Genomic DNA, 15,672 nt, shown 5'->3' with positions numbered 1-15,672 from the left:
GCTTTATTGGCCCGAAACGGCAGTGTAGCCAGGCTTTTGACCTACTTCTTTAATATAAGATAAAACCACTAGAAGAGCTTCGAGGACGAGAGCATAACCACAGAGCCACGATATTATCAATTAATCAATCAAACAATCAAACAATCAATGTTCTATTAGCCTGATAAAGCCTATCTATTATGCAACAGGCTATGCAGGCGCTTCGCCGAATGAAGCAGAACCTCGCGAGCATCCAGACAAACAAACAATCAATCAATCAAAATTCTATTAACCTGATAAAGCCTACCTATTATACAACAGGCTATGCAGGCGCTTCGCCGATTGAAGCAGAATCTCGCATCTAAACGCCTAAGTCAAAAATCCCATAAATACAGTAGACAATCAAAAGCAATATATAACCAAATGCAGCCGCCACACGCCTGCCATATCTACTATTTCACCGACCTCCTGAGCCCTCGCAGCACTGTATACTCCTTCCGCTCTGTTCTATATAGGTGTTCCCGCCCCATTTGATATAGGGCTATCTGCGTGTCACTGGCAGAGATAGGACCACACCTAGACTGCGGCACGGTTTTGGTTGCGGTTAGTAAGGTGAAAACCGCAACCAAACCCACAAATTTGCGGTTAACCAATGGTTAACTGTAAATGCATAACTTTCGAAGATCCTCCCTATTTCAGTAGTCTCGTGATCTTTATGCAGCTAATGAATAATGCATTTTTACACTATGTTTTGGTTCGTACGGGTAGATTAAATTGGTATTAGTATTAGATTAATCGAGAAGGGTAAGTGGGTAGTAGTAAATGTGTTATTATAGATGCTTTTAAGACTTGGTGGCTTTGCTGCAGAAATATATATTGCATACCTCGTAAGGAGGAGTGATATATTCTGAAACTGACATTTGAACCTCAATTTCTTCTAATTTACCTTTGATAATGATTTATCCTAATCCCAAAGTGAATCCCTAGTAAGTTTCCTTTTACTCTCTACCGGACCCCTACTGCTTAGGCCTTTCTTCATAATGGCTTAACCGCATCCCGCCCTATCTACAGGATCATTCCTCCGTGGGTAGCGACACGGAGACCTCTGGCCCGCCCAACAGCGAGGGGCGGGCTGCGGGATCTGGGGGAGAGAGAGAGATCGACTCGGTCAACCAGCCGGCCGACAGGGCGAAATCGCTCTACAGTAAGATTTCAAGAAGGATCTACACCGCCACACAGCTCACAGGAGCCTGTCTCTGTGCAGCAAGAAGAGGCCCTGATAGACCTAAACCCGGAAATAGACGTAGATCCTATCTCGTCCGAGTCAGAACCGTCAATTTCCCAGCAAATCGACATGATCAGCGAACCAGAGACGCCCGCACCGGTGACCCCTGCCCCCAGGGGTCGCACTCTGGGCAAAAGGCGCCCCCGCAGCGTTATCTCCTCGGAAGCATCAAGACGGCGCACTAGACAACAGGTAGCGCAGGAAGCCGTCTGCATTACCAGTTCGCCTACTATAGGGGATACCCCTCCAGCGAAAAGGACCCGAAGCAAGTAGCCAACCTACCGAGAACGATCAGTATCAACTAGCGATATTACTAATGATAATGCAGTAACTGCTCTCCCGGAATTGCCGGAGGCACCTTATATCCCTGCACTTACCCCCTCAGGACATTCGACCACGATCGTCCTGGCCGAGGGTAACACGCCTGGCCGCTCAGTATCAAGGAAACCGTCGCCATGAATAGGCCCCTACACGTGCTTCAATACAATGTGAATCAATCAAAGGACAGGGTGATGGCCCAGTTCCTCCGGGACCCTGCGGTCCTAAAGGCTGATATCATCTTCGTACAAGAACCATGGGATAATCCCTTTCAGGATTTAACTTACCATCCAGCTAAAGCAACACACCAGCTTCTATACCCGACAAAGACGGATATAGGAGATGAGCGGGCACGCGTATGTCTCTTTATTTCGCGACAGAAGGTGCTTGGATCTCTCTGGCTGGAACCGGGCACTACCACCAGAGACGAAGCCGGAGCCAAGACCACGATCGACCTGGTCCTCGGCTCGCAGGACCTGACTCCTAGGCTCGTTGCCTGTGAGATCACTAAAAAGATTCACGCAGACTCCGATCACCTACCTATACGGACTCTTATCGACATCCAAACCAAGACCCCGGAGGCGCAACGGCGCCGCAACTGGAAAGCGTACAAAGTAAAAGATCTACAGGCTTTTGTAGACCTGAACCTACACAGCAAGGCCTTCCTACTTGAGAATAAGCAGCACATTGAACTCGCAATAGAATTTCTTATTGAAACGGTAAATCAAGGAATAGCAATATCTACCCTGTGGGCACGACCAAGCAAGTGGTATTTCACCCAGAATGCCGAGAGATGATCAAGATCACCCGTAAATTCAGGCGTGCATATACCGAGACCTGCATAGCTATGGGCCCTACCGATCCTACTACGGGGCTGGCTTGGGACCGCTATGCGAAGGTCTTAAACCGCAAAGGAAAAGTGCTGGCGAGGGCCCTGCGGCAGGGACACCGGACCTGGGTCAGAAAGGCCACCGAGGCAGGCCCCGAGGCATGTGGCGCCTGGCCAGATGGGCCAGGAACCGGGATGCCTCCGGGGGACTGGTCCCAATACTGAAAACACCAGATAACGGCCTCGCAGAGACCGCAGAACAGAAAGTTGAGGTATTCCGGAAGGCCTTCTTTCCTTAACTACCTCCCGCAGATCTTTCTGATATCCCTACGACCTCCCTATCTCGGCAACTTGGTTTCCCGGATCTCGCCGAACACGAGGTGCTGCGCTGCATCCGAAAGGCGCCTCCTGACAAGGCCCCCGGGCCTGACGGCATCCCTAATAAGGTCTAGCACTGGTTAAATAAGGTTCTCTCTTTCGCGAAAACACTTACGGGCATCTTTAACGCCTGTATCCGGCTCGGGTATAACCCCGAATATTTTCAGCAATCTACAACGGTTGTCCTCCGCAAGGCCGCGCCACGGGACTATTGAGTTGCTAAATCCTACCGGCCTATTGCCCTCTTGAATACACTTAGTAAGATTCTAGAGGCAGCTATCGCCACCCGCATAGCCTACGCATTAGAGGAACATAGCCTACTGCCACGAGAACATTTAGAGGGACGCAAGGGTATCTCCGTCGACCACCTAATTCAACTACTGATGGATGTTATCTTTAATGGCTGGGGCCGAGGCCAGAAGGTAAGTATACTCTTGCTAGACGTAGCAGGGGCCTTCGATAACGTCTCTCATACCCGGCTGCTGCCCAACCTGAAGATGGCACTACTAGGACATTTCACCGGGTAGCTGGAGTCATTCCTTTCAGACTGACAGACCCGACTCCAACTACCTGGCTACCTGAGCGATATCATTTTTACCCCTACAGGGATCCCCCAGGGGTCCCCTATCTTTCCGATCCTTTTTCTTCTCTTCAACACGCCCCTCATTCGGGCGTTAGGAATTAATACCGTTAAGAGCACGCGCACTTAGCTACTGCCTTCAGGCAGTACCCTAGCATTCGGCTAGATTGACGATACCTGTACAATCGTTTTTTCCGAGTCTTACGCAGCTAATCAGCATCTACTGGAGTGGGCACTCGATAAGGCTGCTATATGGTCCCAGCAGCATTCGTCTAGGTTCGCGCCGGATAAGTTCGAACTGATACACTTTCGGAACCCGCTGGAACCCGATCCCGGGGCTGAAAAGGACACCCCCTGTGACTACACGGAACCATGGAAGGGAGAGAATCTTACTAACGTTAACCGGGAGGACGAGAGCGCCTGGGAGATTCCCGTGGAACCCCAGGGGCATAACCAACTTCCAATAAAGGATCACGCAACGGGCCACGTTATTCGGCCAGTAAAACACGCTAAATACCTTGGAATCTGGCTCGATAAGACTCTCTCCTTTACTACCCACTGCACCAAGGCGGTAGCGAAGGCGAATGGAAGCCTCGAGGCCCTACGGAGCATCTCTACGTCCACATGGGGCACGTTCCTGCTGAACATGCGGACCATATATCTGGCCGTAGTAATCCCGTAGATGCTTTACGGGGTTGCTGCATGGTATAGCCCTACCAGCGGGCGTACTATGTATGCAAAACGGCAGAAAATTATTAACGAATTCGAACGAATCCAGACGCGAACAGCAGTACTTATTAGTAGAGCATTCAGAAATATTGCTTCTGCAGCTCTAGGAGCAAAACTGTTCCTGCCTCCGGTCCGCCTGCACATACAACAGATGATTGAGGAGGCTGTAATCCGGATACAGACCGGACCGATTATGGCCTGTTCCCGGGGGTTAATCAGGAAGAGAAGCCTAGCGGAGATAAAACGGTCAGAGTGATCCCCTATAGAGGCGCTGAGGTAAAGGAAGGGGAGCCCCCTATAGACCGGAAGCCGAAGTTTGGCTACGTAGGAGTCCCGAAAGGCGCACGTGCTCGCCCCGTGGGAGCTCCTACTCAACTGCGTGATCAAGGGAGCGGACAGCGCAGTCCAGGAACACGACAGGATCTGTTAGGAAAGCCGGAGGCAGATCTGGTACTCTGACGGCAGCGGCTTTAACGGCCACGTAGGGGGCGCTACAGTCTCGATTCGGGCCGGGAAGGTCCGCAAGAAATACCTAGGAGTCGCGGCTGACTCCACTGTGTACGTGGGAGAGCTAGAGGGGGTCAAAATGGCCCTGAAATGGGCAGAGGCTGCCCCGATCACAGTCTTTTCAGACAGCCAGGCGGCCATTCAAGCCGTGCAGAATCCTGGCCGACCATCAGGCCAGTACGTACTACGGGCTATCTACGAGAGGATCAGGATCCTGAGAGACGGCGGCCTGCAGCAGGGAGATATAGAGCTGCAGCCAAAACTGACGTACGCCGGAGAATCCAGGCGCAGTGGGCGAAATGGTGGGAGCGACAACGGGTTGGAAAACCCACCAAACGGCTGATTCCGAAGCTGAATAAGAAGGTCCCAAGGATATTTAAGGGCCTGAGCAAGTCTCAGACCTCTATAATCATCCAGATGCGCACTATGAGGATCGGATTGAGACATTTCCTCTTCAAGATAAAGCAGGTCGACTCCGACCGCTGCGGGTGTGAATCAGGCTCTCAAACGCCTAACTACGTCCTTATGGAGTGCTCGCTGCACCTCGCCAGTCGGAAAATAATGATGGAACGCCTCGACTCTATCGAGGGACTGCGTGGGCGTATACAGGACTACGACGCAGTCATAAACCACCCGCAGGCGATACGCTACGTCGCCGATTTCATGCAACGAACAGGCCTCCTACAGCAGTTCCGATTCGCCACGTTTAAAGACGAGGAGGACGAGGAGGTCCCGGGACCCAGCACCCTCCTAGAGGGACTCGAACTAAACGAGGAAGACGATGGTTATATTGAACATTAAGAGCCAGGACGTCTCAACTGGCTACGTGACGCACACAGGAACAGTGGATCCCACTGGAATACACAGATAGAACGGAGTGGAAGGAGAGAACAGCGTCTAGGGGCGCAGTAGGCACGCGGCAGGCGTGTGGCAGCGGGTCTAGTTATGTTACTTTTGTCCTTTTTTGTCTACTGCATTGGGTTTATACGGCGTACGGGCTCGAGATTCTGCTTCATTCGGCGAAGCGCCTGCATAGCCTGTCGTATCAATAGATAGGCTTCACCAGGTTAATGGAATTTTGATTGATTGATTGATTGATGATTGATTGATTCATAATGGCTTATTCCCAAATATCTAGTTTTACCGATCAGTTTTCTGAGGCTGATTTTCTGCAGTCAGACGATTTACCTGCCCCTAGCAATACCCGCCGAACAGCCATTTCGGTGGCCCTGTCTGATCCTCGCCAGTCTTCCCAACCGCTAGCACCATCCTCGTTAAAACATGTTGGCCCTCGGTTCCACCAGATCTGGATACTATACGATACAGATCCTGAGATAGAGCAATCTCGCTTACAGTTTACAGAATGGTGGCTACAGACCGAGTTTGGAGTAAAGGAGGATGCTAGAGCTTCATTCGGCTGGGATAATAAGAAAATATCAAGTGTTTAGGATGAATTTAAACAAGTTGCACATGAGAAAACTGGCGAACTAAAGATTATATGCAAGCACTGCCATACTACACTTACTCATCCTCAGCTACGCCGCAGGGGAACAAGCCCCATGAATACGCATCTTAAAAGTACTACTTGCAAGCCTGGGCTGCAAAGACAAGGGATTGATTAGTTACTACTCTAATCTGTTAGTTTAAATATTATCTTATTCATCTACCACTATTTACTAACTCTTTTCTTATTTAGCCCTAAAACCGATCGCCCTAATCTTTCTCTGAAGATCTTCTTATCCATTATCTTCTCCAGCTTATCACCATGGCCCGACTACTATTCCGTATGCTTGAGCGTCCTGAGTTCTGACAACTTTAAGATACCATTCAACTAGCTCCTTCTAAGATTAAACTACCCTCTGCTCGGTCTATTCGTCGTCGGCTAGACCTGGAGATTCAACAAGGACAAAGAAGTGTGCTCGATAAATTACCACAGGGAAGCAGACTCTCAATTATATTAGACTGCTGGATATCACCCTTTTCATAAGTATTTATTGTAATTACTGGCTATTTCGTTAATAATGACTGGGAGTATCGCGAGGTCCTTCTTAGGTTTGCACCTCCACATGGTCTACATACCGGAAGCAATTTAAGTTCTGTTGTTATCAACATTCTTGAGGAACACCAGATCACCGATCGGATATTATCTATTACGACAGATAATGCAACGAACAATAATACTATGATTAATAGCATCTAATAAGAGATTAAGGTCCAAGGAATTAGTAACACAGGGGTCTTTCGGATTCCATGTCTTGCCCATGTGATTTAGCTGAGTCTTAATCAATTACTGGGTAAAATGAAGGCAGTACCTATTAATAATGAGACTGAGATTGAGTGGTCAGATAATCGCGCATTTTTAACACATTCTAAGCGCATAAACAGAGAGATAGTTGATACTCTAAATAAGGTAAGTCTTTCTTCCTCCCTTTTACTACAAAATCACTAACCTCTTACTTTATATCTAGATTCGGAACCTTACTATCTTTATCAATGCAAGCCCACAACGCCGTGAAGTCTTTTTAGGCCTTCAGACTGAAGAGCCTTATCTACTCCTTATTCAGGATGCCGTACACGATGGAATTCTACCTTTCTAATGCTCCGCCGTGCAAAGCGACTACAGGAGACCTTTAAACACTACTGTATAACCTATGGATACCCCCAATTCCAACTTGATAAAGAGGAGTGGCGCCAGGTCGACTACCTACTTTATATCACCCAACCATTTTTCAAATTCACTACTGCTCTCTCAAAGTCAAAGGATATCACTATTTATCTTATCTTTAGTATCTATAATAAGCTATTCAGTCATCTTAAGGCCTCTGAAGAGCAGCTTCGCCGGAAGATAATTCCCTGAAAGAAAACTATGCTTTAAGTACTCCAAGCAGCAAGGGAAAAGCTCTCAGAGTACTATAAGATGACTGACTATAAGTGCTACGGTGATATTTACGTGATTGCAACGATCCTAGCACCTTTAAAGAAGCGAAGCTTCTTTAAAACCAAGGATTGGCAAGGTCATATTGACTACGCTAGACAATACCGCGGTCGATAAGAAGAGGGAATTCTGGTGTTATAAGAGACGGCTTTCAGATAATAATGGCCCTCTATCACCTGGGGGTTTAGCTGGTTCAATTAATACTGTAGATAAGATTGAGATGCTTTGTGACTCCCAGAATACTCTCTAACCAGACGAGCCCCGAGGGAATAATGATAATGACCTTGATCGCTATCTTACTAAAGGTAAGCCCCTATCTAGTCATAAAGAAACTTCGAGAGATTTAAAGCTAATAAACTAGGACTGATATCTTAACATCCTTGTATATTCTGGAAGGAGTATTAATAAGAGTTTCTAATTCTTGCAGCCCTTGCACGGGATATCTTGTCTATTCCTGCCAGTGGTGCTGGTGTAGAACGTCTATTTAATTGCGCGTGTGATATCTATTATTATCGACGTGGGTAATAGAACCGGAGACAGTTAAAGCGCTGATGCTTTATATGTGTGTAATAAAATTCGAGGTTAAATAAAGGGAGATTGATTTCACTAAAGAGCTTATTTCAGTTGAGGAAGCAGCTCTTCTTGACCAGGAGAGAGGCTTAATACCACCTATGCCTTCTCTAGATCCTATAAGTGATAGTGAGGAGGCCGAAGATGAAGATATAGTGGTTGAGACCCCCTCTCAGTTACCACAGACTCAGGCTCAGAGTGAAAATACTAGACCCAAGAGATCTTGGAGTAGAAGTACTCAACCCCAGGAGAGTGAAGTTATACCTGAACCGGCTGATCTGGAGAATATATAATGACCTAGTCGAGTACGGAAGAAGACTAGGATGCCAGAAGGATTTGAAATTGGAACCCTATAAATAAATCAAAGAAGCACGCTACTATTTTAAATAATTATTTATAAGAAAAAGTAGATTTTGGTAAGATATTCTATACCAACTAGATACTAGAAAAATACTAAAAAGACTGCATAAGAAATCATCTGACCAAAAGGTCACGAGGCTTGGCCAGTTTGCTATGTTTATCTAACCATTGGTTAACCAAAACCGCATTGCAGTCTATTATGCACACAATACCGACCTCACGCGTTCGATTCCCGTGCCGGGCCGGGAAGAATTATTAGGCTAGAGCAAGCGCTCGCGGATTGATCAGATTGATCAGATTAGGACTAGCTAGCGGCCTAGGCAGTCCAAGAAGCCCAAGAACCTCGAAGATATAGCGCTTAGGAACGACGAAGAACAGTTCAGCATGCAGAATCGAGGATTTTCCAAGCTGAGGGGGTGTGTTGAAGTGCAATGAGTATAAAATTGTGCAAATGACCCTAGTCAAGAAGGGTTGACCCTTTTTGGCTCAGTGGACTGCAACAGCAGGCAGCGCTGTAGCGCTGCACTTCTCGCACCTTGTGCAACTTATTGTTAGTTCAATACACCATACATTTCAATGTATTTTGTGCCTTACACCCAACGATGCGCCGAACAACATATGCATGGAAAACGGGCTTTACTTTGCCCAGGATGCAGACTCGAGTGGCTCCTTCTTTTAGAATGCATGTACGGATTGGACCTGGACTAGCGCAGAGTTTCTGAAATATTGCAATTCTTAAATAAGGCTTATTTCTTAAATTCGATTAATGTAAGCATACATACATCTTGGGCCTATGGCTTCTTGTTTGTTTTGTCAACTATAGTAAATCTGTCAGAGTCGGCCCCTTTGAATTTAATGATTTGATATTATATGCTTAAGCATACTTCAATTGCTTAGATCTGAGTACAGCTGATTAATTCTTTAGATATTTATCGGATTCGGGTAATTGCAGGTCCACCAAGACCTTATAATATAACTTAGTACTTATAGTAGGGTAAATTTTCTCAAAAACAAGAATAAAGTGAGAATAATACTTATAGATATCTTTTAAATACCCAATACTAATATATATCTTTGATATCTTAATTAAAGTCTTATCTATGCCACAAACACTACAGTAGACCGTTCATATGATACTATTGTTATTCCCTACTCATGTTGCTCAGCCCCCACACTATGTTATATTCGACGGACTGCGGCGATCCATCATCTTTAGATTAACTCCCTCGCCCGGGGATCCGGCCGGAACAGGGCGGCCAGTGTAATAGGCGGAAATGTCACTATTCAAGTTAAATGTCCATGACCACCAGCATGTCCCCGCTGGTGTTCCTGCAAATGCTGCCGCCTTCTCCGCATCATGCGGCTATCACTATCTTTCTCCTCCTCGGGCTCAGGCACCCCTGTTTCAACAGGTACGTGTTGTTCGCTCCAAGGCTGCCAACTACTCCCCGCCACCGTATCAGTCTCGACTGGTATGGAAAACTCGGCTGCATTTGTTGCAGCCGGCTCCTCTGCCCCAGACCGGTGTTTCAAGAAGGCTTCCGCAACCTTTGACACTGTTTCGGCTTCTTCAGCTTCCTGAATGGCGGACAATGGCAGATCCTGGTTTAGCACACCCAGAGTGACATCTCGCTTGATTCTTAGCCAGTTGACCTGGTCGAAATCGTGGGGTCTGTCGGCGGTAGGGGGAGTCCGCATATACTCATTGTAAGGGTATTGGTAGGGAATGAGGAACATTCTGAGTCGGGATAAGTTGGATAGGTTAGCTCACCGGGTAAGATCGTACAGGGTAGGTGTATTTTGGACGTTCGGACGGGAGAGTGCGGGAGAATTAAGAGCAGGAGGGAGAGAGAGACTGTAGGGGGCTTACGGGTCCTCGGGATGTACTCGAAAGCCATAGTCGGTTAAGGTTTTGGTGGTTGCAGTCACAGCCGTCCCATGTTCCACGGGATAAGTGTATGTTGCTTGGAAAAGTACAAGTCAGCTGCTGATGTACTGGAAGAGAAAGGAGTGTATCACTCACGGAAGCATTCAGTGGCACCTTGGGAGTTGAACTGAGAGAAAGGTCAGTTGTCTATCAGTCGTCCTTTTCTTGATTTCGGAGTGGACATACCCCGTAAGCCTCGATGAAATGAGGGGCCTTATTATGAGGGGCCTCGTTATTGGCCTTGATTCGGTTATCACCCTCCTTGAATGGTGACCATGTCATGGTGATTGGAGGGCCATTGGGCTCGATTTTGCGCTGTTTCCGGAGTCTTTGGCAGGGCCACCATACTGCATTTAACCAAGCATTCCAGTCTTCACTGTGCGCACTGTTCACGTCCCGGCTCACGAAACGAAGAATCTGGTAATTGTTGTTGCCCGCCTCTTGGAGTGACCCGAAAGGAAATTCTTCCCTGATCGGTAGTGTCAACGTAAGCCTGTGCCTGCGAAAAAGGAGCTCGGCCAGGGATACATACACATTGCAGCGAGGCTGATCGCCGCGACCTTTTGGCCACCCTGGTGGTCGGGCTGCGAGGTCGCGGTACGCCGGGTCACGGGTCTTGTACCACCTTTCCGCATACGTCTGTGCGAACCTGCTCTGGGCCTTGTGATAGACCTTGTCACCGTCGAACCCAACTTCAATCGCCCAGCGCATATTATCGCAGGTCTGCATAGCAAATAAAGGTTAGTATACCGGAGCTGTTCCCAATTCCCATTTTCAACTTCCATTGGGAGCCCTTACCTCGTCGAAGCCGAGCCCATATTCACAAGTGTAAGTGACTTGGCAATCCTTAGTGCCTTTCTTATACACGACCTGCTGATAGCGGCCAAATTTTCCCTTCGGATTGCTCGGCTTGTTCTGATTGCGATCCGTGGGCTTTTGCCCGATTCCGGCAGGCCCCTGGCCGAGTCGATTCACAATGTCGTCTTGGAGGCTATGAGGCTTACTGCCCTCCACGTTGCCTTGGGAGCCATGAGACTCGTCGCCGTGATGGATGCGATGGAATACTTTGGTGAAACAGGCGACCATAGCCAGGCCTGTCATTAGACTCTCTCCAAGTACACCAAACGCACCTGCAGAACATACATCCACATATTAAAAAGCGCCAATCTAGGTATTCTTGGTGGGCACTGGATAGAAAGGAGGGGGAGAGCACAGCTGGAGGGCCCTAACACTTACCCAAAAAGGTTGCTACACTGGCTAGCACGGAAGTCTGGCAAACATCCCCTAATTTGCTGGGTTCGCTTCTCATACTGAGTTCCTTCTGGTCTTCATCTACTGGGCGATAGTCGCCTAACAACGATAGGCTGTCGGTGTTGGCGAGTTGAGAGGGCACGAATCCGGAGCAGCAGTACGACTGCGCTCCACCTGGGGTTTTGTTAATATCACGACGTAGGGTCCTAGAATGGGCCACGTACCGGTGCAGGTAAGGTTATTGTTGATGCGCAAATCCGTGTCTTCTTCGTATGAATTGGCTGTGCTCCTAGTTAGAACATCAAGGAGCGTATAAAGGAACAGGAAGAAGATCCCGAACTCACTGTTCATCGCAATCAACTCTGTGCCGCTGGGGCAATACTCGGTCGAGCAGGCCATGCCCACTCCATTCCAGCCATTCCATGAGCAAGTCCCAGTGGTTGTCCCAGGTGCACAACATAATGTGCGAACAGTGCCATCCCTGCATGACTCGTCGCCGTCGATGTTCGGAACCTGCCCTTTAGCATACGCGTGCGAGGTATAGCGCTCAACACACTGGCCTCCGCAGAATGTCCAGTAGCAAGAGTTGGCAATTGTAGCAGCCCGCTCTATTGATCCTTTTTGTTTCCTGAATGTCTCTGTATCGGCAGGGGAAACACCATTTGATGGTCCTATACCAAGCATATCGTTTGAACTGCTATGATCTAAGTCATCAAGGTCAACTGCCCAGATCAACACGCCACCAAGGCATAGTTTGTTTGCTTCTGCTATCTTCATCTGGATGGTCTCCCCGTCATCGTATGAGACCCACTGGTTACTATCCCAGGAAATCCACTTGACAGCGGCTTCAGCATTAAGAGTTGGAGTAAGGTTGTTCTCAGTAATAATACGCCGGATCTCGGAATTAGAAAGTGTCCCTGATGAGTTAGTACACTCCCCAGGTTTACCGCCGTAGCTAAAGATGCAATTGGGCTGGTTGCAGCTTGGATCTTCCAGCGTAAATGAACGACCGTACCACCCAAGCCCAAAATTTACCCGAGAGGGATCCACGTCGTTTCTCCATAAGAGGTCAAGACCTAACTTGATCTCAGTGATATTGGTATGGGGGCGTACGTAGGGACCGGTGTTCTTGTTAGAGGCGTCCCATACGCCGTGAATATCATATGTCATGATGTTGAAGAAGTCGAGGTGCTCTTGCATTCCCTGCAGGTCAAACCATCGTAGATACCAGTAGGATGCTGGTAGAGTGACACTAATGCCGTACCTTCCCTGAAAAGCATTCTTCATGTCTCGAAGCAGCTCGACAAAGTTAGCCGTGTCATCAGGGTTACCACCACGATCATCGGCTCCAGGATACTAGTTTGCCGATCAGCAATGGTTGTTACCTGGTACGTACTCTTAGCAAATATAACACTTACCTCCCAGTCAAGGTCAACGCCATCAAAGCCCCAGGTTTGCATGAAATGGACTAGAGACTTAATAAAGGTTTGGCGATTCGCCGCACTACTTGCCATGTCGCCAAAGGCTGTCTGGGTGTTTGGGGAGTTGGTGGCGTCCTTTAAAAGGAAAATGTCAATCGACGAGGACACTGGCAATAAGGTTCTCCGATCTTACGTTGAAGCTCCAGCCGCCCACAGCAATCCATGTCTTCAGTGACCTGTACTCAAACTCAATGAGCTTCAGCAATAAATGGGAGTCTCTTTGTACTTCACGTACGGCTTCTTGGATTTGAGACCTGTAAGCTGAGGGTAAAGAGTTTCATCATTGGCACTCATTGGAAGTATCTGGAAAGTGGTCGGATGGAAGAATGCAAATGCTTGCTGTGTTTTAGCCATAATAAGGGCAGAATAGAGGTGGCGGAAGGCTTACCAAAATTGAGGTGTGTCAAAGACACAATGTCGATGTCCGACGGTTGGCGCTTGTCGCATTTCCGCGTGGATGACCTGTTGAGTTTCTCCCATCAGCGTGACCTTGTAGAGTCATAAGACTGGCCCTTGGTATACTAGCCCTCATAGTATCCGATCGTTCGCGACATGCTTTGACCGCCGCAGGATGGCTCTTCTACGGAGCCGCAGCCACCGTATCCCTTCTGGCAGCCCTTCCCACAAAAGTCCTGGTGAGAATCACGCACATCAGCGGCTTTTTGTTTAAAAAAGGATGGCGTAAATAGGATTGGAAGAGCACCCACCTCCGTCGTTCCACAGAAACCATACTTGGAGCAGCAAACATTCAGAGGGCACGTTGCAGACTCTGGTAGGGCGTACTGTCCGCATTCGGCCTTTGCATCACAGTCCGAAATGCAAGTGTCCTTGCCACACTCGTCGGGCGAGAACCCACAGATTCCTTTCTAGCAGCCGGTTAGATCGAGACGCTAGTGAAGGTAACTCATCTTACCTTACTGCAGCAAGCACCATTGACACAAGGAGTACCTGGCGCACAAATGCCTACAGGGAGCTCATCCCTCTTCACCAGGGAACGGACATCTTTGGTTAAGCCTTGAAGTACACGGACCAAGGGATTCACCGATTGACCAGACACGTTTTGGAAGACCGGAGTCGAACTCGAGTGAGCAGCATATAAAGCCTTATAGATAGCGCTGTTGTTGTGGGCGCTTGACCCGGAAACAGCAGTTGCTGCCGCCAGAAGCCCAGCGAAGACGGTCGCAGAATGAACATGCATCGTGGCTCCTGTCGTAAAACCAAAAGCGCAACGGTTGCTTCCACGGGCTCTTTTCAAATGCTTACCTTCGGCTATTTATTCATCAGCCTTTTATAGAGTCTCAGAACCTCTCATCCGAGGTATGGTCCGGGCCGGACCTATAAAACGCAATACTCTACTCGGGGCGAAGATACTGGAGATGAGTACCGCAGGCAAGCGATTCCAAATACAGTAGAAGGCTCCGAAATGCAAGGTAACCTTCTCATAAAATCGTGCATCCTAGCGCATCCTCGACAACGGACGTTGTTAGTTCCACGTTGACCCTGCTCGCACTCCACCGGAAGCACTTGAGGCTGTAGCGCATGCCTGGCTCAAGGCGGGCACTTGGCATGCGACTCGACCGGCGGGATGTGCCGACCGGCCCTGGCCAGACTCTTGAAGGTCTTCCCCGACTCTCCGGGCAGATCCGTGGGTATGTGTGGCATGGCACTGCAGATCCGGTGTTCCTCGGCTTTAGGGTTTAGAGTCACCTTATTTCTGCTCACTCGAAAACCTCCTTCACATGAATCTACCGAATGTCTTAATACCCATTGGTTCGACACTACAGCTGACGGCGTCCAAAAGGCTTGCCTTTGTTCTCATCGGTCTGCCATTAGCGGCCTATGCAAAGGGGCGGATGGGGCATTGTAGCAGCCCTAGGCCTCGCCATCCTATGGTCTTAGGTCCTGGTCCTAAATTTCAGGACCAGTCCGGGTTGAATCGGGCATGTTGCGGTCTTTGGCGAGGCCTAAGTAGCTCATCGGCGGTTGCGATATATTTTTCTTAGATGCATTAGCGCCTCGCTTCATTGGACTAAGATAGGATACACACTGGCTTAAAGGTGTAAAGATTTGGATATTCTTTCTCTCTTTAGTTTCTAACATTCTCCACGTTCGTTTCTGCTATAGGGCTACAGGCTTAGGCCTCCAGTTTAAACAACTTGGGACGTCTTTCCCCGACTCTACCCCGTATATTATATAAGATTAAAAATACAACGAGTACTCCTAGAATCGCACACGCTCCTAAAGGATCCTGCAGGAACATCGGCGGTCTTGGCCCACAATGATCAAGCTTGATTTGTCTTAGCTCCATAGCAGCCCCCACATTCTCGTATCTCGCTTAGCCTATAACGATATAGTAGCCGGCTCGGGCCATGGATTCACAGGCATCTCCCGGGAGTCCCGGCGAGTTTAAACCCCTTTTTCCTGGCCCATGCGACTCCGTATTTCACTAGTGGGCGGCTACCTGTTTGGTTTGGTTTGGTTGTATTTTACGGCCGCGGTTCACCGCCTAGGCACATGACCCGCCATCCCCTGCTGGGGCAAAG

General features: G+C 48.5%; 2 protein-coding genes across 2 annotated transcripts; one reads left to right on the top strand and one right to left on the bottom strand.

Annotated features, from left to right (window-relative positions):
• Window positions 1-1,333: 1,333 nt before the first annotated feature.
• On the top strand, window positions 1,334-5,406 carry KD926_003172 (uncharacterized protein; the record flags this gene model as incomplete). Its single annotated transcript, XM_053094630.1, has 10 exons — window positions 1,334-1,484; window positions 1,593-1,699; window positions 1,768-2,301; window positions 2,402-2,683; window positions 3,053-3,211; window positions 3,587-4,047; window positions 4,206-4,228; window positions 4,280-4,477; window positions 4,584-4,782; window positions 4,884-5,406. The coding sequence occupies 10 exons, from the start codon at window positions 1,334-1,336 to the stop codon at window positions 5,404-5,406; spliced, it is 2,637 nt and encodes an 878-aa protein (XP_052950613.1).
• Window positions 5,407-9,754: 4,348 nt separating this feature from the next.
• On the bottom strand, window positions 9,755-14,327 carry KD926_003171 (uncharacterized protein; the record flags this gene model as incomplete). Its single annotated transcript, XM_053094629.1, has 15 exons — window positions 9,755-10,208; window positions 10,341-10,434; window positions 10,494-10,524; window positions 10,584-10,866; window positions 10,930-11,120; window positions 11,196-11,527; window positions 11,634-11,822; window positions 11,873-11,929; window positions 11,993-13,004; window positions 13,067-13,204; window positions 13,263-13,305; window positions 13,365-13,464; window positions 13,518-13,591; window positions 13,913-13,995; window positions 14,043-14,327. 15 exons carry the CDS (start codon window positions 14,325-14,327, stop codon window positions 9,755-9,757), a joined length of 3,366 nt encoding a protein of 1,121 aa, XP_052950612.1.
• Window positions 14,328-15,672: the final 1,345 nt, after the last annotated feature.

This window comes from Aspergillus affinis, assembly GCF_023601865.1.
Source record: "Aspergillus affinis strain CMG 70 chromosome Unknown NODE_173_length_57620_cov_92_129729, whole genome shotgun sequence".
Lineage (NCBI taxonomy): Eukaryota > Fungi > Ascomycota > Eurotiomycetes > Eurotiales > Aspergillaceae > Aspergillus > Aspergillus affinis.
Note: the sequence above shows the minus strand (reverse complement) of the source record. Positions and strands in the feature narration are given on the sequence as shown.